At 57.2% G+C, this 22,528-nt stretch overlaps 2 protein-coding genes across 7 annotated transcripts in view; one reads left to right on the top strand and one right to left on the bottom strand.

Moving 5' to 3' along the window:
• Positions 1-1,978: 1,978 nt before the first annotated feature.
• On the top strand, positions 1,979-21,477 carry SUN2 (Sad1 and UNC84 domain containing 2). 4 transcript variants are annotated; one of them, XM_058741268.1, is made up of 18 exons: positions 1,979-2,166; positions 5,105-5,263; positions 6,139-6,329; positions 6,701-6,838; positions 7,421-7,516; positions 7,897-7,990; positions 9,193-9,263; positions 11,495-11,610; positions 14,038-14,295; positions 14,705-14,782; positions 15,252-15,295; positions 15,857-16,022; positions 16,362-16,583; positions 16,909-16,993; positions 17,405-17,520; positions 17,677-17,844; positions 18,165-18,257; positions 19,742-21,477. In XM_058741268.1, exons 2-18 carry the CDS (start codon positions 5,142-5,144, stop codon positions 19,853-19,855), a joined length of 2,172 nt encoding a protein of 723 aa, XP_058597251.1. In that variant the 5' UTR covers positions 1,979-2,166; positions 5,105-5,141; the 3' UTR covers positions 19,856-21,477. The 4 variants fall into 4 exon arrangements, with proteins under 4 accessions (XP_058597251.1, XP_058597249.1, XP_058597248.1 ...); XM_058741266.1 differs by lacking the exon at positions 1,979-2,166 and having other exon boundaries at positions 16,912-16,993; XM_058741265.1 differs by lacking the exon at positions 1,979-2,166 and having other exon boundaries at positions 14,041-14,295.
• Positions 9,851-22,528, bottom strand: part of GTPBP1 (GTP binding protein 1) — a 37,516-nt gene continuing 24,838 nt past the window's right edge. For all 3 annotated transcript variants that reach the window (XM_058741269.1, XM_058741271.1, XM_058741272.1), the window contains exon 12: positions 9,851-11,802. In XM_058741269.1, the coding sequence (XP_058597252.1) occupies positions 11,695-11,802 (108 nt within the window). In that variant the 3' untranslated portion in view covers positions 9,851-11,694. The remainder of the gene's footprint in view (positions 11,803-22,528) is intronic.

The raw sequence follows: 22,528 nt of genomic DNA on the forward strand, positions 1-22,528 counted from the left end.
AACAGAAATGTATTCTCTCCCAGTTCAGAAGACCAGGAATCCAAAAGCAAAATCAACGGACCGAAATCAAAGTGTCAGCAGGGCCATGCTCCCTTTGGGGGCTTTAGGGGAGAGTGTGTTCCTTGCCTCCTCCAGCTTCTGGCAGCCTCCAGTATTCCTTGTCTTATAGCCACACCACTCCAATCTCTGCCCTCTCCTCTTCTCTGCCTCCCTCTTAAAGAACCCTTGGGATTCCATTTAGGGCCACCTTAATAATGCAAGATAATCTCCCTATCTCAAAACCCTTCATTTAATGTTGTCTTCAGTCACCTTCACAGTTTCCAGGGATTAGGACCTAATATCCTTGGGGCCATTATTCACCACCCGGCAGGCCCACAGAGGCAACACCGCCTGTGGGCGTGGCCTCCGCCTGAGACCAGCAGAAGGCACATTCCGGAAAAGGGTCCTTCTGCCAGGATCCTGGGAGAGCGAAACAGGTTCTGCAATGGTGGTGGCGAGGTACAGGCCCTCCATTGGAATTGGCCAGCACGGGATTGGGGAGTTAAGTGCCCTGGTGAGAAGGTGTCAAGGGAGGCCCCTGCATGCTGGCCCTACATCTGATTTGCATTCTCATTTTATTCCTTCCACCGGTCAGCAGATACTCAGGCCCCACGTGAGGTCCTGGAGAGCCAGGCAGTTTGTCATCTAACCCTTGTCTTCAAGATGCTCTAAGTGCAGGTGAGGCCCCTTTTTTTCCCAGGTGGGCCTGTAGAGGCCCAGGAAGAGGGGTCGTTTTTTTTTGTCTGGAGTCAACTTAGCACAAGGGTTTCACTCTTCCTCACGCCTCTACCCCCACTGCCTTCCTGTCCTGTCTCAGTGATTTTGTAATTTCTTGTCTCTTCCTCTTGGTGCTTTAAGCGTGAAATAACGGCACTGTCACCCTTAGAAGCATTTGCACAGGAAATGACTCCTCCCAAGCTGTGCACTTGCTACTTGGGTAAAGTTGGCCGGTGGCAGGAGTCAGGTGACATTTGTGCTCATTCATTATCTATCAGTCACATAAATTTGAGCGAGGCAGAGGAAGACGTAACCAGCCCTGCTTTCTCAGTACCAAATGTAGCAAACTCCCTCCTTTCTGCAGTGAAACTTGGGGGCCCTGGGGGCAGACGGGGAAATGCCAGAGCCTCCTTGCCCTGTCTGGAATCCCAAAATCAACTCTTAAGCAGAAAAAGCAGACTTGGATGCGAGGAGAATCTCTTAATCTCACTTTTGCCTCCTTCTGGCTGTGGCTTGAAGCAAATCACTTAAAACCTCTATGAACCTGTTTCCTTACCTCTAAAATGGGTGTGGAAATGCCTGGCTAAAAGGACAATTACGCATGCGCCAGGCGTTTAGCATCCCTTCAACAATCGTTGGCTAGTCCGCTGAGGACTAACTACTAGCTACCCTTCCAGGTGGGCCTTAGGCCAAGGGTCTTCTACTTTTCCTGCTCCCCACTCGGTGGGGGGGTTAGTGGGGAGCCGTCCTCAGAGGCTGTGCCTCCTCAATCACCCGATGCCTTTAAAGCCCTGGCATCCCGCGTGTGGAGTCCGTTTGCGGAGCGCGGGGACGCCACGGCCGGAAGTCCACGGGTGGGGTGAGGCGCACGAGGCGGTGCTCGGAGCGGGATCAGGTGTTTTGAGCCACCAGACCTGGAGTCAAGTGCGCAGTCAAGCCCCGCCGAGCCCCAACTTGCGGGCTCCAGCTGCGTGCTCCCGGGGCTCGGCACCGCCCCTCGCGCCTCCCACGCGCGGACTCCAGGCAAGGCTCGCCGGGCCCCCGGGGCCCACGCGGCGGGCGGAGCGAACCGGGGCCTTTGTGTTCAAACAGCCCAATGGGCGGTGGCAGTGGGCGGTGACGCGGGAGGGGCCCGGCCAATGGGCGGCGGCCTGTCAGCGTTGATTGGCAGACGCACACATACACACTCGGCCACGCGCGCGCCGGCCGGCCCCACTCGCGCAGCGCGGTTCTGCGCGGGTCTCATTGTCTGCTGCGCCCTCCGGCCCGCTGGCCTCGTCCCGCGCCGCGCGCCCCGGGTCCCCGCGCCTAGCGCCACTCGCAGGATTCGGACGCGGGAAGGGGGCGCGCCCAGGCGGCGCAGCGGGCCTCGGACGCCCCCGGCCCCGCACGGAGCAGCCGCGGCAGCAGGTAACAGCCGGCGGTAGGCCTCTGGCGGGCGGACGTGCGGGGCAAGGGTGGTAGGCGGGGTAGGCCGGCCTTTCCCGCCTCCCCGCGGGCCCCGGCCGGACTCCGGGGTCACCGTCGGGCCGCCCCAGCCAGGGCCGAGCTGCCCAGGCCTGGTTCTTCCTCTCCCGGCCAAGCCGGGCCAGGCTCCAGCCCCGCCTGGCTCACGCCCCTGGGCCGGTCGGGAAGGGCCAGCGCCGTGCTGGGGCCAGCCGCCCTGACTCATCTCCGCAGCCCGCCCCCCGTCCCCGGGGCCGGCCGCCCACTGGTCAGCCCGGAGGGCGGATGTCTCCAGGCGGGACTTCCCCGGGGCGGAACCTCCCCGAGAGGAGGGGAGCGAGAACCGGGCTACCTCAAACCGGCCCAGGGCAGTGCCTGTGTTTTCGTGCCAGGCAGGCAGTTTCCAGGGACAGGCAGTTCTCTGCCCTCTGCCTGTCAGACTCCGGGAATAGGAGGGAGGCCCATTTTGTTCAGTTCTTAAAAAAAGAAACCAAAACAAATAGGAGGCGGGAGTGTGACTTAGTGCAGAGCCGCAGGGAAGGCGCGTGGTTAGTTTAAAAAAAAAAAAAAAAAAATCTCTGCAGGTTCAGCCCGTGGGGAAAATGAAGGGAGAAGGGAGTTAGCTCCTGGAGCGTTTTACAGGTCCCACGAGGGAAAGTAGTGTGAAAACGTCCCGTGGAAGTTGCCGGAGATCTGAGTTTGCAGATTAGGTGGACACTGCCATATAAGTTTGCTGAGGGGGGTGTGGGGAAAGGTGGAGTTGAGAAAAGGGATGTGGTTCAGCACAGAAGTGGGGAGGGATGTTTTGTTTGAGGGTTTCTTAACTGTGTGTGTTGGTGAGGGTGGGGTCTATTCAGATCTGCAAAAGATTCGAGCTGCTAGAGATTCATTTCTTGTTTTGTTTTGGAAGATTCAGGCCCTGACCTTTCTCATTTTCTGAAACCGGACTCAGTTGCAAACTTTTTTCTTTTTTTTTTTTTTTTGATACTAGGACTACAGGAAAAGCTAAGAAGCCTCGGGGGGGGGGGGGTGTGTGTGGAGGAGGGTGCTGACTGCTGATGCTTTCAGCCCCCCCACCTCCCCACGCCCCCCCACACCTCCCCTCCCCACCCCTCCGTCTGAATATTTATATTCTTGCCAACAGCAGCTTGAGTTGGCAGAAACGTTGCTTTGTTTCTGCCCCCCCCCCCCCCCCCCCCCCCGCCCCGGGTGAAGGCTTCGTCCACTTCAGCAGGTGGGGGTTGAGGAAGAGGAGTCTATATGAGCATCTGGAGCTTTTAGGTGGGGAGGGGAGTAGTGGGGGTGGCATTACCTTATAAGGAGAGGAATACAGAAAAGGAGCCAGGCCAGCTTCCTGCTTTGGCTACTACCGATTGGTCCCTTTACTAACACTGGCTAAAAACCAGGGGGGGGATGCCAGGTGGGCATCCTACCTGGGCAGACGCCAGTCAGACGGAGACGTGAGGCTGCTTGTTTTTCAGAAGAGGACTTCTGAATTGTCCGGCTGGACTAACCAGACCTTCTGGTTTCCATAGGCTGGAGTTGGGAAACACTAGAGCCTATACCCACTGCACAACCTAGGGAACTAATAGTATAAGGAATATGAGAAGTGATAATAAGTCACAAGTACCAGGGACTCTTGTGGGGGCCTAAGTGTAACAAAGACTTTGTAGCATGGGCAGGCAAAGGCACCACATTGAGACTCCTCACACGGGAAATCTGAGATTTTGAATTTGGGTTTCTACATCTGAAAGGCTGATTAATCCCCCCCCCCCCCCCGGGTTGTCAAACACCACCTTTTGCCACAACTCTTCACCTTGGCTTCGAGTCCTCGGTATCCGTTCCAGAGCCTTGATTTCCCACGGCACGTGGTGACTTCTTCCCTCCGGCAGGGATTGACTGTGATCCCACACGGCCGCTCCACCTCCCTGTTTTGTTAGTTTGTTGACAAATATTTGTCGTGTGACAACCCGTTCTGTGCATATTCAGGGCCGTCAAAGACTCTGGTTGGGGACACACGTTTCCTAAAGCAATTTGAAAACGTTATGGTAGAGGGGGAAAGAGCCAGGCTGTGCCACCTGTCCGATCTGAGCTCAAACCCTGCCTCTGTCATGTACAGGCTAGGGGACTGTGGGCAAGGTCACCGGTCGTCTCAGGGTCCCAGGTGCCCCCCTTGCACAGTGGCGGTAATGGTACCTCCCGTGTTCGTAAGGATCAGAAATGAGGGCGAAAGAAGCCGGGCACCCAGGAGGCATTAGCAAAGTATTCCGTCATCACAATTATCATCATACAGGATGCCCTGATGTTGCACTACAATGATCACTGAGGGGCTACGGCATGCGGACACCTTCAGGATGTAGGTGGGGCTCACCCCAGAAAGGTCTTCTCCGGTCAGCGTTGGATTGGGACCCTGAGTCAACGAGTCTAGCCACAAGGAAAAGAAAGTGTGTCCCCTCTACGAGAAACAGCTGGAAGGCGGGCGCACCCCGCTCCAGGGGGAGGGCAGCGTAGTGGGATGGCCCCACTAGAGACTCTGTGTGGGCAGTAACGATCAAAGGCATTCAGTTAGCGTCTGTTGCGTGCCTCTCACGTTCCACCTGCTCTGCTACTTGCTAAAGGCTGCAGAAGGTCCGGTTCTGCCTCTCAGGCAGCTCCGTGTCAAACCGAAAGCCAGAAGAGCGAGTGGAAAGCACCGTGAGAGAGGCCACCTGGGCACTAAGTGAGCCCGAGGCAGGGCCGCCTGGCGGCAGGGTGGGTGGTGCCGGGAGATGCTCCGTACACGCCCCCTTGTCCCCAGCTCTGGGGCTGTCTGTGTTGAATGCGCAGGGGGTAGGCTGTTCACCGGCAGGAGCTGAAACACCTGCCCCCGCCAGGCCTCACTGGTCTTCCTTTCTGTCCCAAGACTCTCTTCAGGGGGAGAGGCCCCATCCTACCTCGTCATGTCTCGCCGAAGCCAGCGCCTCACGCGCTACTCCCAGGGCGATGATGACGGCGGCAGCAGCAGTGGAGGGAGTTCGGTGATGGGGAGCCAGAGCACCCTGTTTAAAGACAGCCCTCTCAGGTAGGGGACTGCCGTCTCACCCCCGCCCCCCGCCCCGCCCCGGCCACCCACGGATAGCGCTGACCTGCTGAGCAGAGGGCTTGGGCAGGTCGCTGCACAGCCTCGTCCTGTCGCCACCTGACTGGGCAGAGATCAGGTGCCCGTATCCAGCCGAGGGGGAGCATTCGCACCTTTGAGGATGCGAGGCCCCAGCCCTGCTGTCTCTTCTCCCCCTATTGGAAGCCAGGCTGCTGCCCTCTCGGTCGGTCAGAGAACAGGAAGTGGGGAGAGGCAGCTTCGAGAGTAAGCCAGGCCAGAAACCCCGCCCGTGCGGGCTGGGTTCACAGGAGCCCTCTCTGCTCCGGACGGATGTGCCCGTCTGACCATCCTCCCCAGACCCAGGAGTACCTTCTGCAGGGCTTCAGCGGGGCCCGCAGAGGCAGCCCAGGAGAGGTCCCGGTCCGAGGAGCATGGCAAATGAGCTACAGCAGGGGCCAGCCTCATCCTGCCCCGCTTGCAGATCTGAGGCCCAGATAACCGCTCACGAGGCTTTGGCTAGCCCTGGGAGGCCAGGTCGAGTTGGTCTGGGATTTCAGTGGGTGGCTGAAATTGCTACTCCCTTACAAGCATGGCGGCGGGGGACAGAAAACTTTGGCTTTGAAGTTAGAGACCTGGATTTGAATCCTGCCTTCATCACTCACTGCTGGTGGGATCTGGAGATAACGGGGGCAGCGACTGCACCTGTGGTTAGCGCCGTCGGCAGCCGGGAGCTGTCAGTTGCCTGGCAACAAGGCTGACCCACTCACCAGAGGCGGGCAGAGCGGCTCCCTTTCCTGTTCCCGGCTGGGCTCACCTGCCTGCTCCCCTCCTCTCCCCTCCCGGCTCCCCTCCCACAGGACCTTGAAGAGGAAGTCCGCCAACATGAAGCGCCTCTCCCCAGCGCCGCAGCTGGGCCCCTCCTCCGACACGCACACGTCCTACTACAGCGAGTCGGTGGTCAGGGAGTCCTACTTTGGCAGCCCCCGGGCCGCCTCCCTTGCCAGGAGCTCCATCCTCGACGACCAGCTGCATAGCGACCCCTACTGGGGTGAGTGTCTGAAACCTGCCTCCCAGAGGCTTTGCTTCCTCTGGAAATTTAAGGTCCAAACTCTCCCCCCTCCTCCCCCCCCCTCCCCCCAGTGGTTTCCTAATCCCCGCCGGGCCAGAGGAAGGGCTCCCCGTCCTCAGAAGCCCTCAGAAGAGGGGCCACAGGCCACTTCAGGCAACGAGGTGGCCACGATGCTGCTCCAGGCCCGGAGACCCCTCCCCCCCCCCCCCCCCCCCCATGGACCCGGGGAGCTCAGGAGGAAGCTCAAGGCAGCTCCATCTGTCCGTCAGAAACGCTCCTCAAGGTGTCTCCATGAGGCCCTCCGGGATAGCCTCCTGCCCCAGGAGAACCCCGAGTTCTTCCCTCCTCAGGTGAGGATCTGCGGGTGAGGAGGAGGAGAGGCACGGGCGGCACCGAAAGCAGCAAACTCAACGGGCTCTCTGAGAACAAGGGCTCCGAGGACTTCCTGGGGTCCTCCTCAGGTTACTCTTCAGAGGATGACTATGCAGGTGGGTGACGCCTCAGGGATACGCTCCAGCAGGTTCTGGGGCTGCTGGGGGAGGTGACGGGAAGCCCGGGGAAGGTGCCCCCCTGCCAGCCTGAGAGAGCGTGGTATCTGGCCGGCCCCTGCGCAGACCAGCTGGGCACCCCCTGGTCATGCCACCGTGGCACCCTGAACCCAGGCCTGGGGCGGCCCCTGACATACTGTGACATACTGTGTCCCCGTCAGTCGGAGCAGCCTATGGTCGACTCCGTTGTGTCTGCCTTAACGGGGCGCTTCACACGTAGGAGCTGCTTGACCCCTTTGGTCTAGCTCGGAACGATGGATCGAAGGATTGCTGGTGAGGAGAGGGGTGCAGACAGTAAGCTCAAGGGAAATAAAATGTCAGAAACCTCCCGTTGCGTTCCTTTGACAGACCTTTACTGACCCGCTAGGTGCCAGGCCTGGGTGACGCTCTGGGGATGCGAAGGAGAATGATACGTGGTCTCAGCTCACAGTCTAAAGGAGAAGATAAATAATAGGCAGTCTCCCTGTCTCTGGGCTCTTAAAAGGGAGGACAGACTGAGCCGTGGCCTCTCTGTCCCTGCAGGATACTCGGAGACTGACCACCGTGGTTCGGGTTCACGGTTAAGGAACGCAGCCTCTTGGGCAGCCTCTTTTTTCTGGATGGTGGTCACTTCTCCAGGTGGGTGCTGGCTACTCTGTGCACGGCTATTTCCATTCTCTACAGCAGTCCCTTCTCCCCCTTCTCCCTCTTCTCCCTGTGGTTGGGCATCCCACCGAGAGACCATAGGACGAGCAGGGAGAGCTCGTCCTAGAATAAGCCACTGGAAACCAGGAGCCAACACTCTAACACTCCCACTCAGAAGGGCAGGAGCAGCTGTGGAGCAGGATGGAGAATGTTGGCAGAGTAGGCAGGTGGGATTCGAGGACAGGTGCACCGGCAGGTCAGCATCGGGGGTAGCGGCAGGGAGGGCTGCAGGTGGAGACGGTAATGCTCTGAAACCACAAGCTGCAGGCCGCCGGCTGAGGGCGACACTCAGGCCTTGACGGTCCCTCTTCCAGGCCGGCTGTTTGGACTCCTCTACTGGTGGGTTGGCACCACCTGGTATCGCCTGACAACAGCTGCCTCCCTCCTCGATGTCTTCGTTTTAACCAGGTGAGCGAGACTCCCACCCTGACAATGACTCAGAAAGCCCTGGGACAGAAGGGACCGATAAGGCTTCTAAACCTGTATATGTCCTTTCTGTGAAGGTTTCTTTTTCTCGAGTTTACGTGTAGTTTTAATCAGTGAGCATGGAGTAGGCTATCCAGAGCCCCTCTCTGCCTGACAGATAATGGGATCGAGTCAAGTGTTGCCTTCCAAACCAGTAGCCTTTCAGGGAGAATTCTGAAATTATGGGTTCCTGTTATTTGGCTACTTCCTGCTAGATGCCAGCCCCCATCCAGCCACGTCTGAGTCTGACAGCCTGGTCTTACTCTGGCTGGTCAGGTTTCAGGCTCTGGCCCAACAAGTGGTGTTTCCGAGGAAAGTTCAGCTTTCCTCCTGGCCCTGGGGCAGTCTAGAACCCAGTGTTCTCTGCTGGGTGTTCAGAAGCCAGGGATAGGCGCTGCGTGATGCTGTGGGTTGATTTTCTAAGTCCCTGACCCAGCAGAGCCGGGAAAAAAGACTGAGCCAAGAGGTCAAGGTCCTCTGGACGTAATCCTGGCTGGATGATTGTCTGAGGATTATGCTGAGAAGAGGGCCAAGGGTGGATCCGTGTCACCAAAAGAAGGTTCCATATTTTTCTACAAGAAAATATTGTTGGGGCACCTGGGCGGCTCAGTCGATTAAGCGTCCAGCTTCAGCTCAGGTCATGATCTCACGGTCCATGAGTTCGAGCCCCGCGTCGGGCTCTGTGCTGACAGCTCAGAGCTTGGAGCCTGCTTCGGATTCTGTGTCTCCCAATCTCTCTGCCCCTACCCAGCTCATACTCTGTCTCTCAAAAAAATGAATAAATGTTAAAAAAAAAAAATTTTTTAAGGAAAATATTGTTTAAGGAGTTCTGTATTTTTTTCTAGAATTGCTTGCTTAGAGGACTTGTACATATGAAAATTTCAGGTTTTACAAAGACCCCGTTTTTATTTTAATCACATCAATAAAATTCAGAGTCAGCATTGTCCCCATTATTCCAAGACTTGCAGGCAAAGCTCTAAAAGTCTCCAGTCCAACCCTGGCAAGATGAGATGCTCCAGGGCATCCCCCTCCCAACTCTAGTTTGGCACTCAGGGAAAGCCTCTGCAGACTCCCAGCAGGGATATAGAGCCCTGGATGCTCTCTTGACACCTCTTCCTCCCCTGCTGTCCCCTCCTGTGGCCCAGGCGCTTCTCATCCGTGAAGACATTCCTGTGGTTCCTCTTGCTGCTGCTGCTTCTGACCGGCCTGACCTATGGTAAGCTTGCCCGGTGTTGCAGGGCAGGGGTAGGACGAGCATGCCAGGCCGAAATGGAGCTGGTGAGCCAGAGGGGCGGGGCAGTGTGGGTGGGGGGGCTGGCGCTGAGCGGACACGCAAAAACCAGAGGGATGGTGATCGCCTACAGGCAACGGAAGAGGCAGGATGAGTGGAGTCAGACTGAGCCTGGGCAGCTCAGTCCCAAGCTCTCGGCCACTCCTGTCTGGCCCTCCTGGCTCCTCTTGGACCTGTGTGGCATTTGCAGGGTGTCCAGTGGGTGAGAAGGGATATGCCCCAATCCGCTGATCTTGTGTTCTGTTTGGGTGGCCGCACTTGACTGCCTGGCATGTCAATAGAGCATCCTTGGGGCCATCTGAGTCAGAACGTGCCCTAGTACAGGAGTATTGGGGTAAAAAGCAGGGATCTTGCCAGGGATCTTGTTGTTAGTAGTCATTTTCCTGGCATTCCAAATCAGGGTGTAGTCTGAGTGAGTGAATTCTTGTTACGACATCAAGTTCAATCTTTAAGATCCAAACAATAAAGTTGTAAACAGAAGTCTGCCTTTTTATACTAAGATATTTCATTAAAAAATTTTTTTTTGTTTATTTGAGATAGAAAGCATGAGTTGGGGAGGGGCAGAGAGGAGGGGGTAGGGGAAGAGAATCCCAAGTAGTCTCTGCACTGTCAGCACAGAGCCTCACAAGATGCTTGGTGGTGTTCCATTCTCTATCTTAGGACTTTCACGTGTTCTACATAGTTGTAATCATTATTTATATATATCGTGTTCAGCTTCTAATCTGACAGTGTTGCGGTCTCACAATTCCACGTGAGTTGCCTCCATGGCCCCCAGGCTCCGTTTTAATTATCGTACCAATTTATAATTAACTTATAAAGACCACGCTTTACCTTTTTTTAGAGCTGGCTTTATAGGTTTAGCATCTACTCAACTAGTATTTATTTTATTTAACAGCCAGGTAGAAAAGTTTTCCAAGTGTTGACTTCCTTTTTGTTTGCTGTTACGAGAACAGCTTGTTCACGTCCAGTGGAAACTGGGCATCGCCCTTGAAGTAATAATGACCCTTTACGATCATATAGTGCTTTGTTCAGGAGTTCCTCTGTTAACTTGAGCTTCACCGTGGCCTCATAGGGTTGATGGGGCTGATGTGTGTGGAGGGCCTGAAAGGCCGGCGGAGTGGGCTGCTCAGCGAGTGCATTAAGTGAGGTGTGTCCAGAGGGTCTGATGGAAAGCCTGGTGGGTGTGTGCTTCCGGTTGTACCTGCTCACGGCCAATGATTGAGTGGCAAGTGTGGTCTCCCTGGGATGGAGACCCACAGGCTGATACGGCTCGCCAGGTGCCCTCATCCCCCACCCCACACGCATAAGCTCAGGAGTAAACACATCACACGCAGATGGCCCCTGATGCAAGATGCGGGCGTCTTTGTGGCTGCTGCCTTGTGTTGTCTTGGGTCAAAAGCACCTTCTCTTAGCAGGTGTCTCCTGTTTCAGGGATTCTCAACCATGGCAGCTCATTAGAGTTATCTGGGGAGCTTTTAAGACTCACCTATAGAGGGATACTCCAGACCAGTGAATTCATTTTCTAGAGAGTGGGGCCAGATATTGGGTATTTTTAAGCTTCCTGGTGATCTTTTTTTTTTTTTTATGTTTATTTTTGAGAGAGAGAAAGTGAGACCCTAGACAGAGCACGAGAGGGGGAGGGCAGAGAGAGAGGGAGACACAGAATCTGAAGCAGGCTCCAGGCTCCGAGCTGTCAGCACAGAGCCTGATGCGGGGCTCAAACCTATGAACCACGAGATCATGACCTGAGCTGAAGTCAGACGCTTAAGTGACTGAGCCACTCAGGCGCCCAAAGAGCTTCCTGGGTGATCTTGCCGGACAGTCTTGGCTGAGAGCCACCATCAGGTCCTCTGGTTGTACCTCTGGATCATCCCTAGCTTTATTAGAGCTATGTTCTCTGAGTTTTGCCATTTACAGAAAGATGGGGATTCCTGAGGAGTGAGAGAAAGCATATACTCTGGGACCGTCAGGTGGAAGTTGCTGCCTCAGAGAATGATGGGAACCTCCATCCCTCGTACCGCCTTCCAGCAGCAGCCCAGCTCGCAGAATGGGACAGGCTGCTAATAACCCATGTTGATTAGGCCGCCGTCTTCAGCAGCGTGTGCCTTCTGGCTTATGGCCACAGGCCTGGATAACCCCCTCTCTTCTGTGTACAGGTGCCTGGTATTTCTACCCCTATGGGCTGCAGACCTTCCACCCTGCGATGGTTTCCTGGTGGGCGGCGAAGGGCGGCAGCAGGCAGCATGACGTGTGGGAGTCCAGAGACTTCCAGGTGAGTAGCTTAGGGTCACGGGTCCTCACCTTGCCTCTATTTGCAGTTGATTTCTCTGCCCTTATAGCTTCCGTAGGCGGTGTCCTAGCTGGTAGACTGCCTTGTCCCCTGTCTCTGCTGTTTGGGGTACAGGCACTGGGAGAGCAGTTTGTGCTTAAATAGGACTCCAAATTGTCCCAAATCAGTTGCCATCTTAAGCACACACAAAAACAAAACAAAACAAAAACGGAAGGAAAAGGAATCAGACAAATCGTTTCAGCTACTTTGTTCCTTCTCTATAGTTTCATAAATATTTCCTCAGCATCTTCTAAGAGTAAGGCGATGGGCTGGTCAGTTACCGATTACCACAAACAGATCACCCCTAAAATCAGTGCCTTAAAGCTGCAAGCATTCGACTGGCTCACGAGCCCGTGGGTGCCCTGGGTGGCTCTTCTGGTCTAAGCAGGGACGGGCTGCTGGGTCAGCAGGGGCAGGCTGGGTGCCACACGTGCTTTTCTCGTCCAGCAGGCGAGCCCCGCCTCGTTCTCTTAGCAGACGACCGTGGTGCCACAAGAGCAAAATCAGGCCTCAATTCAAAACTAGCACACTGTCCCTTCCTCCACGTTCCAGGCCGAAGTAAATCTCAAAGCCAGTCTAGACTCAAAGAAGGGGGGAATAGGGGCGCCTGGGTGGCTCAGTCGGTTGAGAGTCCGACTTCAGCTCAGGTCACGATCTCACGGCTCTTGAGTTCGAGCCCCGCGTCGGGCTCTGTGCTGACAGCTCGGATCCTGGAGCCTGCTTCGGATTCTGTGTCTCCTTTTCTCTCTGCCCCTCCCTCACTCATGCTGTGTCTCTCAAAAATAAATAAAAACATTAAAAAAGGGGGCGGGGTAGACACCACCTCTTGATATAGCACATGCGAGGCCACACTGCAGAGGGTACAAGTACAGGGAGGACGGGAGGACAAGAGCCTTGTCTGCACTCTGCCCGAGGCTGCCCAAGCTGTGTCCTCAAGGAGCCTGCAGTGTGGCGTGGGAGGTGACAGGGCACACATAACCAGAATGTGTGCATACATGTCACGAAGTCACCAGTGAAAAGTTTTTCGTTCTTTTTCCCCTAATGACATCTGAATTTTGCTTGTATGTTGCCGAATTTAACTGGGGAGCACATTTTTAACCATTTATTTTGGCGAATATTACCTTCCCGACTGCCGTGTTATCACATCATGACCTATTCTGGCATTATAACTTTCCCTTTTGGAATCGTTAGTAAGGATGTTAAGTGCAGTTCAATTTCAGGACTCCCTTTTCTGTGAGAAGGAGGAGGTAAAGAACGAACACACCTTTGTTGTACTTGCTTACGTTTGCATAAAGACACTAATAAAAATAGTTGCCTGGTGTGGGAGCCGGTGGTGGCTGAGGGCCCCAGGTGGATGGGACACAGGTTAGGAGAGGACTTGTCACTCTTTGCTCTTTCAGTCCTGCAGATGTACTGCCTGTGTTACAACATTTAAAGATCAGAAGCAACTTCTGCCCTCAGGAGGCGGCCCCGGTCTTTAATTGACAGTTGAGAGACTATAATTTCTCTTGGCAAAGATTTTTGTTTTCAAGCCAACAAGGTTTTCAAAATTCATGGCATGCTATCAGGTGCCACCGTCCAGTCCAAAGGACTTATTCTACCTACTCTGGGCCATCTAGTTAGAAGAAAGAGAGCCTCTTCAAATTGTTTCGTCTTTTAGCCATAGCTCTTTTTTTTTTTTTTTTAATTTAATGTTTGTTTTGAGAGAGAGAGAGAGAGAGAGAGAGAGAGAGAGAGAGTGTGAGTGAGCGAGCGTGAGTGAGCGAGCAGGGGAGGGGCCGAGAGAGGGAGACACAGAATCCGAAGCAGGCTCCAGGCTCCGGGCTCCGAGCTGTCAGCACAGAGCCCCACGTGGGGCTCGAACTCACAGCTGCGAGATCATGACCCGAGCCGAAGTCAGACGTTCAACTGACTGAGCCACCCAGGCGCCCCTACCCACCCAGGCGCCCCTACCCATAGTTCTCTTGAACGAAGTGGGCGGCTGAACCTGTCGGCCGCTCGCTTTCCTGCATGTAGGAGAGGGAAGGGGGCTGGCTCCGGCCCGGGAGGCCACCCTGCCCCCTGCCGCTCCTCTGGTCCTCTTCTTGGACCTGTTCCTCCATTTGGACCCTCTTTGGAGAGGGCGCTGTTTCCCCTCCCGCCTTGCCTGCGCACCCGTCCTTAGGACCTTGTGCTGCACTCTGTCACGTGTCCGCATACTCGCGGTACCCCTTTGCCCTGCTGGGGTACTCACCTCGCTGAGCACGGATGGTCCTCAGGGCCAGTGTGAGTTCACATTTGGGTGTTCCTGGGATTCCCTTCCCTTTCTCTCCAGGAAGCACTGTTGTCCTAGGCCCCTCACCTCTATGGCTTTTCCCTCCCACCCCCTAGCAGGCTGAGCAGCGCATCTTGTCCCGGGTACACTCTCTGGAGCGGCGCCTAGAAGCTCTCGCTGCTGAATTTTCCTCCAACTGGCAGAAGGAGGCTGTGCGGCTGGAACGTCTGGAGCTGCGGCAAGGGGCCGCTGGTGGGGGAGGCCACGTAGGCCTGAGCCACGAGGACACCCTGGCACTTCTAGAAGGGCTGGTGAGCCGCCGCGAGGCTGCCCTGAAGGAGGACTTCCGTAGGGACACCGCCGCTCGGATCCAGGTCTCTGAGCGTGAGCAGAGTGGCGTGTGGGTGACACCGTGGGTGTGTGGGGTGGAGGGGTGAGGCCCTGCACACCCTGACATGAGAGGGACAGCCGTGTCACTTGGCAGTCACTCACCTTCTCTAAGCCTTCGTTCCTTCCTCTAAAATGGAGACCCTCAGGTTTCCCCGTGCACTCCCAACCCCGACTGTGGAAACAGGAGACCACAGAGTGCCTGGCACAGTAGGGGCGCAGCAGAGATCAAGGGGGTCTTGCGTGTTTGAGAAGCACTTGTGGCACAAAGGCCAGGAGCCGAAGTTTGCAGGCAGACGGGCCTGGTTCAGTCTCCAGTTCTGCCACTTACTGGTTGTAAGTTCTCTCTGCACGTAACTCAGTAAAATCCTCAAGACGCTCTCCTGTGTCTGACAGGAAGAGCTGGTCACCCTGAGAGCAGAACATCAACAAGACTCAGAAGACCTCTTCAAGAAAATCGTCCAGGCCTCCCAGGTTGGTGGACTCAGGGGCACCTGGGGCCTCCCCAGTGGGGCCCTGATCTATAGTTCAACATCTGCTCTTGGGCTGAGGCAGCTTGGTTCTCCCAAAGGGTGCTTAGACACTAGATGAGGTGGGGGTGTCATCTCCTGACTTCTGCTGGAGCTGAACCCACGTGCACAGGAATGCTTTGCAGGGATGCCCGGGGGTGTGTTTGAGGAAGGGTCGCTTTCAAGAGGCCTGTTGTGCTGGGTATAAGATGCTGAATGAATGAGGGAATGTATGCATGCCTAAGCATGCGGACGGGGCAAGCCTCTCATGAGGACCTAGGCCAGGAGGTGGTTAATGTTTGCTGGAGCAGTCAGGAGAGCCTGGGGCAGGGCTCTGCTGGAACAGAGACTCCAGACAGAATAGATCCTGCTCTGGGAGACTGACTGCTCTGAGCCTGGCATATGTTGTATTTCTGCCTTCTTCCTGCTTACAGGAGTCTGAGGCTCGACTCCAGGAGCTGAAGTCCGAGTGGCAAAGGTAATGGGCACTGCCATCCGGCCTGGGTCTGCTCTACCCCCGACCCCTCCACCCCACACCCTGGCAGGCCTGGGGAGCAGAGCCCTGGAGCAGAGTTCTGATTGTGTTCTGAACAGAGAGGGGATGGCTGAAAACTAGCTCAGGAAATCTGAAGGGCAAGAACAGTTGGGTGGGGGAGGGGCACCACAAGAGAACTGGGATTTGTGGGTTCACTTGTAGACCTGCTACCTCTTCTGTACACACTCATGCAGGCTGCCTTCCGTGCCCCCGACATCCACCCGTGTGGAGGATGGAGAGGCCGAGGCAGAGTGAATTATGGCTCTGGTCTTAGGAAGGGAACAGGATAAGAATTCGCTCGTTGGGATCGGCAAGCCAATTCGAAGGCACTGGGGCTGTGTTCTACAGCCAGGGTCCCTAGGTGGAGGCCTTGCATTCGTGTGCAGGTGCTGGGCACTCACTTCTGTCGGGAGCCAACTAGGGGATCCCCTTGTGTTCCTCGGCGTGGCCTCACACCTCACCAGAGATCCAAGGCTTACTCTTTTCTCCTCTCCTTGGGAGTAGGATGACCCAAGAGTCCTTCCGAGAGAACTCCATGAAGGAGCTGGGGCGACTGGAGGGCCAGCTGGCAGGCTTGCGGCAGGAGCTGGCGGCCCTGAGCCTGAAGCAGAGCTCGGTGGCAGACCAAGTGGGCCTCTTGCCCCAGCAGCTGCAGGCGGTGAGGGATGACGTAAGTTGGAACCATCCAAGTCCCCTGCCGGACACCGTGTCCTCTGAGAGTGTCTGTCCTACGAGTCTGTACGGCAAAGAGCCTTTTGCCCTGGTGGCCTGCTAGTCCCCTGAGTCTGGACTTGGCCCGGATGTTGGCTTTCGTAGGCAGTTCTTCCTGTTTTGTTACCAGTAACACGGAGAGTTGGTCGTAACGCTTTCCTTCAGGTGGACTAGCGGGGTGTGCTTGGCCCTTCCCTTCCCGGCTTGTGTTCTCTTCCCGCCCCCTCCACTCCGGCCAGGAGCCGCCACAGCGGCACTGTCCCTGTGAGCCTCTCAGAGACCTTCCTTCCGTCGCCAGGTGGAGTCCCGGTTCCCTGCCTGGATCAGTCAGTTCCTTCTGCGCGGCGGGGGGACCCGCAACGGGCTCCTTCAGCAGGAAGACATGCAAGTTCAGCTGCGGGAGCTGGAGGGCAGGATCCTCGCCCACGTGGCTGAGATGCGGGGCGAGTCGGCGAGGGAGGCCGCCGCCAGCCTGGGGCTGACGCTGCAGAGGGAAGGCGCGATCGGGGTGACAGAGGAGGTGAGGACCGTGGGGCCCCGGGGACAACCCCCACCCTCACCCCCTCGTCCAGCGCCCTCCTCCCTGGGAGGCCTGGACCCGCGCAGTCGCGCACTACCAGCTTCCCGGTACGTCCCAAGACCACGGGCGGGAGGCTCCGGTGCTTGCTTTGGGGCTGGTGGGGGCGAGGGGGGCGCATCTGGGTTAAGTGGCACATGTGGCTGGACACCAGTGTGTGGTGCAGCATAGGAGGGGGCCAGTCCGGGGGTCCCTCGCCCCCGGCAGTGGGGGCTCAAGGGTGGCCGGGTCTGCTGCTCGTGGCAGCTGCCTCGGATGCCTGTTCTAGCAGGTGCAGCGCATCGTAAACCAGGCCCTGAAGCGCTACAGTGAGGACCGCATCGGGATGGTGGACTACGCCCTGGAATCAGGAGGTCTGTGTGTGCGCTCCCCCCACTTGGCAGAGCCTGGTCCCGTGCTGGCCGCCCTCCCCCCCCCCCCCCCCCCCCCCCTCCCCGGCTTCTGCCGGGCAGCCGTGGTGCTAGGCGGGCAGGGCTCGAGATGGGCAGGAGTCACAGCAAAGGCAGGCGAAGAGACGTGGAGAAGTCCGGATGAACGGAATACCATCCTTGGCCAGGGAAACCGATGCTCGCTCACAGCTGTAGTTGGGGTGAGGTTGAAGACGGCCTGGGGCATCTGCCCTCCCACCTTGAGAGAGGACATGGCAGTAGGGGTCCCCTCTCGAGTTCCCTGGGCCGGTGAGCAGCACAGGCGTCGGCGTCTCCCTCCCGCCCCTGCTGGGGCCCAGCTTTAGGTGCCCACACTGCCTGTCTTTCCTGTCTCAGGGGCTAGTGTTATCAGCACCCGATGTTCTGAGACCTACGAGACCAAGACGGCCCTCCTCAGTCTCTTCGGCATCCCCCTGTGGTACCATTCCCAGTCGCCCCGAGTCATTCTCCAGGTAGGTACCCGTGAGGGCAGCAGCAGGGGCCCCGAGCAGGTCGCCTGCATAGCTGGGTGACTCCCGTCCTGAGCCAGCAAAAGCCGTGCTCAGGGTGGGCCGTCTTTGTCACCCGCCCCGTGCCGATGGGACTTCCTTTCCTCCTCGTCCCCCCAGCCAGATGTGCACCCGGGCAACTGCTGGGCCTTCCAGGGGCCCCAGGGCTTTGCTGTGGTTCGCCTTTCTGCCCGCATCCGCCCCACTGCTGTCACCTTAGAGCACGTCCCCAAGTCCTTGTCCCCCAACAGCACCATCTCCAGTGCCCCCAAGGACTTTGCCATCTTTGTGAGTATTCTACCTTTGGGGGGTCAGAGGGGCTACGGGACCCTGTGAGTCTTTACCAAGGATAGAGCCAGGACCATTATTTGGGAGGAAGGGGGCAGATCTGGAAGGGATAGCCCCAGCCTGGGAAATGGTAGCTTAGGCTGCGCTGGAAGAACCCACGTCCAGTGCTCAGGCCCCTGGAGTCCTACCAAGGCTGGCGCTGATCTGCTCGGGGGCGGGGGACCCGGTGTGGGAACAGGAAGGGAGAGCATTCTTCCCCGGGTGACTGGGGCACTCGTCTAAGAGCAAGATCTTCCCTCCATCCTTTGTTCTCTTTTCAGGGATTTGATGAAGATGCGCAGCAAGAGGGGACACTTCTTGGCCAGTTCACCTACGACCAGGATGGGGAGCCCATTCAGACCTTTTACTTTCAGGTATGGGACTCCGCTGTGCCAGCGGAATGGTATATTCAGCTTCCTATCCGTTCGGCAGATGGTTTCCAAGCACTTACTCCGTGTCAGGCACCGCGGGCTCAGGTCAAGAATAGGCACAGCCCCTGCCTCCCCACAGTTCGAGGCAGGGAACAGGGACAGCTGTCCAAGTGGCACAGGAGAGGCACCACATAGACATCCACACAGAGGGGCCCATCCTGGACGGGGAGCCGGGGGCAGTTGTCAGAGGGTGCTCCTCCTAGGCCTCAGGCAGTGCCGCACGGCTAGGGCTCTGAGGGAGACTTCTGGCCTCGATCTGAACGGGCATCAGTCTCCCAGGGCCTTGTTAGAAATGCAGATTGCCAGTCTCCACCCCAGGACATAGGCTCCCAGATCCCGGCAGCCCCAAGACATCAATGTTCTGACAGCCCAGATGAATGCTGTGCTAGGAGCTTGAGAGCTACACTAGGGGTGAAGAAATGGGTGAGGTGGCAAAGGGACAGTGGTGGGAAGGGAGGCCGGAGAGGGGCAGGCCTGGCTACCAGGCCAAAGAGTTCTGGCCCTCGGGGCTGGGGTGGGCACTGCCACGTTTTAGGCAGAGAAGTGACAAGACTGTGCGCTGTAGTCAGATCATGTGACCGTGTGAACGGTGCATCCAGGGGACGAGACCGGTCAGGAAGTGGCTGCGGAGAGTGTCGGGAGTGAGGATGGAGAGGAGGTAGATACACAGTTGCAAGTGTCAGACTGGACAGAAGTGGTGAAGGGGGAGGGGAGGACTGTCCCAGGTGCCAAGAGGCAGGCTACTGCAGGAGTGGGTCTGGCCACCAAGTCTGAGGCACCTGTGGGCCAGTCCCATGCAGCCACCAGGGGACCAAAGACTGAGCCATGGGAGTGCCTGGGACGTCCGGGGGCGGTGTGCTGACCGAGCCTTTAGGAGACAGTAGAGGAAAAGCGGCTGTGCGGAAGGCCAGAGGACGGGAAGGGAACGGGAAAGCGCTGTGTCTGTTGGCGTCGAACTGGGGGCCATTTGCTCCGAAAGCTCAAAAATCGTGGCTTTTGGAGCAAAGAGGACAGAGGCCTGCTAAGAACTTGAGGAAGAAAACTCTGCCTAATTCAGAGTAAAAGGATTCTTTTCCACCGTCAACACATATCAGATCCTCCGTGACAGTGATTGTGTCCCTTGACCATGATAAAGAGCTCCTGTGCATCTGTCTGGAATGAATCTGGCTGGTCCTCAGCTACAAGGCCATTTTTATGTGGCTGTGGGTCATGGCCCCTAGAGGGCCTCTGAAGCCCCTGGGACTCCTTGGCCCACAAGCTGGAAACTCTGCTCCATGATCTGAAGACAGGAGCTTTGCAGTCCAGTTCGCTGTGGAGGCCTGGGGGAGGGGGGCATCTGACCCTGGGGTGGCTGTCCCCCTCTCTGCCCTCCTGTCAGCGAGGTCTGAGGGCTTGGGACACTCTTAACACCTTCTTTCTCTACCCAGGACACTAAAATGGCCACATACCAGGTGGTGGAGCTTCGGATCTTGACTAACTGGGGCCACCCGGAGTACACCTGCATCTACCGCTTCCGGGTGCATGGGGAACCCACCCACTAGGCCTTCTCTGTGCTGCTGCCAGCCAGCTGGGAGGCCAGCCCCTCCCAGCACGTGCCCCCTTCTCTGGGAGTGGGAGAGCAGCACCCCTGCCCCTTCCCCACATGCTTGACCAGCGCACTGACTTCCAGGAGCAAGGACCTCTGGCCCGATGGAGACAAGAAAGAATATGCAGGGCTTTCCTAGCGCGGGGCAGCTCGAGGTAGACAGCAAGTTCCGGCGTCCCTTTTTGTGACCTCCTTGTGCCAGGCACTGGGTGTCTACTTCCCCCTCTTGGGAGGGTGTATATATGTAGCATATCATGGGGGATCATGAGGCAGGGGGAGAGGCAGTGAGTGGACATATGTCGTCCCAGCAAAGGTGGGTGAAACCTGTCTGCCCCTTACCCAGGGTGGGGGGCTGGCACCCAAGGAGCTGCGGTTGGTAGGCGTGTGAATGAAGCAGGTGCCAAAGCCATGGGTGGGACAAGCAAGGGCCTGGGGCAGGTGAGCTGCCCCTATCACCAGGCAGGGAAGTGACGTCCTCTAGGAGGAAGGTGCTCACAGTGCAGGCTGGGGCTGAGCCCCAGGCAGGAAGCTGCTTGTGCAGGGCAGCCGGGCTCTTCCAGAAATCTAGTGCCATCAACCTATGGAGCTTGACCCCCTGACGTCCCCCAAAGGCCTCTCTATACACTGTATGTGTTCTGGGTCAGAGTGGGCCACGGGGCTTCTCATACCCTTGAGGGTCGGGCTCCTATGAGCCTCTAAGGGAGGCTGCCTCTCTGGCTCTGAGGGGTCACAGGGGCAGCCGGTAGGATTCCCCCTCTGCTGGGGTTAGTGCTTTCTCTCTCCCCTGATGTTGGGACCGAGGCCCACTCTGCTCCCCATTCCTGCTAGGGCATGCCTGTGCCCCAGAGCAAGCTTGCCACATTCCCCCAAGGTGCAGGGAGCCCAGACCTGCCTTTTGAGGCCATAAGCAGCTGGGGTAAGCTTAAAAGGGTGGGGAGCAGCATACTCCCCAGATTCTCGAGATGGTCCAATGAGAATGATGGTGACATTCAGGGTGTCATGGTGGGAAGAGGCCTGTCTGCACTGTGGTCCCACCACCACCTGACTGTAAGGGGCTCAGCTACTCCCTCGAGACTCTCAGCTCTTGCTCAGATCGTTTCCTTTCTGGCTCGTTTTCTAGGGGGGGTGGGGGGGTGGGGTGCTGTCAGGGGTGTGGGCTGGGGGAAGAGAGGGCTTTGAGACCCAGCAGACTCTGCTGTATTATGTATATATTTTTCAAGGTCTGTTTTTTAACTGAAAAGCTTTGGGCTTGATTCCTAGCCCCGTTCTGTGGGGCACCGGGTGATTTCAGTTCCTTGTAACCTGGCTGCCAAGGGGGGCTGCGGTGCAGGCAGGTGCCGTAAGAACAGGGCTGAGCCCCAAATGGGCTCCAAGGGGATGGAGCTAGAAGGAAGGTGAGGCCTAAGGCCACCTGTGGGCCTTTGGCACTGGCCCCAGCTCAGCCCCCGCCCCCCCCAGACAACCAGGTTTCATTTTGCGCTCTCCTGTCACAAATGCTGCACTATTGGTTCTGAATTTTTTATCTCCAGATTCTAATTTATGCCTATGCAAAAAAAAATAAATTATGCCCAAGATTAATAGAGTGTGTAGTTTTTTTTAAATCTGAAGTCTGAGCCTAAACAATGCCCCAAAGGCTCATTCCTGAACTTTAGAAACCAGACTTCTCCACTAAAACCTAGCTGGAACGGGGCCTGAGGCAGGCCCTGCTCTGCGATTCTGGGCTCAGGGGCTGACAGGAGAAAGAAGGGAGGTGGCTTTACCAGGCCTCACAGACACCCCAGTGTGAAGGGGCAGCTTTCCCTGCATCTCTCAGTGCCATCTGAGCAGAAGGCAGAAGAACTTACCTGCTTCACAACCGACCACGTCTGCCTTCAGTGCGGATCCTCCCCACGGCAACTAGGCATCTGCCCCTCGCACCTGTGCTGGGATGGAGCCCCTGCAGAGCCGCACCTACCAGCTCAGGGGAACAGGTCCTGGCCCTTCCCTGTAACTCTGTCCCCAGATCCAGTGCCTCCCGAGAAGCCGCTTGAAGGGACAGGGGTGGGTCCCCAACCACGCTTTCCAGTGTACCCGGTACCTGACCCAGGGCTGGTCCCCACTGCAGCTGAGAAAATAAAGGCAGGGACAAGTCAGTAGGGAGGGGCTGGGGATAAACCACAGGAGACAGTAGCAGGTGCAACGTAAATCCAGCCCTGAGGCTTCGGGCCAGTTAACCGCTCAGTCCTGTGCGCCAGGAAAGGCCGGTCCTGGGGCTCACCCCCAGCGACCACGCGCTCCATTCCCCTTACTTCACTCAACACCTCTGCATCTGGCGCCACTGCTCAACAAAGGGGATGTCCCCAAGCCGCACCAGTAAACGAGTGCCTGGGACTTGCCACGCACAGTCAGGGCTCCGTGCCTCTGCTTGTGTGCTTCCGGGCTGGGCGTGTGCCCTCTGCCCACCACCCACCTGCCCGCGTCCAAGTCCTACTGTCTCCTCAGGGGCGCAGCTCTCACCCCGTTTTCCCCAAGGCACGCCCCGTGACCCCCAAGCTTGCATTTCCCTCTGTGCCGTGGCATATTCTGTTACCTTATTCTGTTCAGTAAGCCAGAACAGGGGTCCCAGCTGAACTAAAGACACCACAAATGT

Source organism: Neofelis nebulosa, chromosome 8 (genome assembly GCF_028018385.1).
Source record: "Neofelis nebulosa isolate mNeoNeb1 chromosome 8, mNeoNeb1.pri, whole genome shotgun sequence".
NCBI classification, from domain to species: Eukaryota; Metazoa; Chordata; class Mammalia; order Carnivora; family Felidae; genus Neofelis; species Neofelis nebulosa.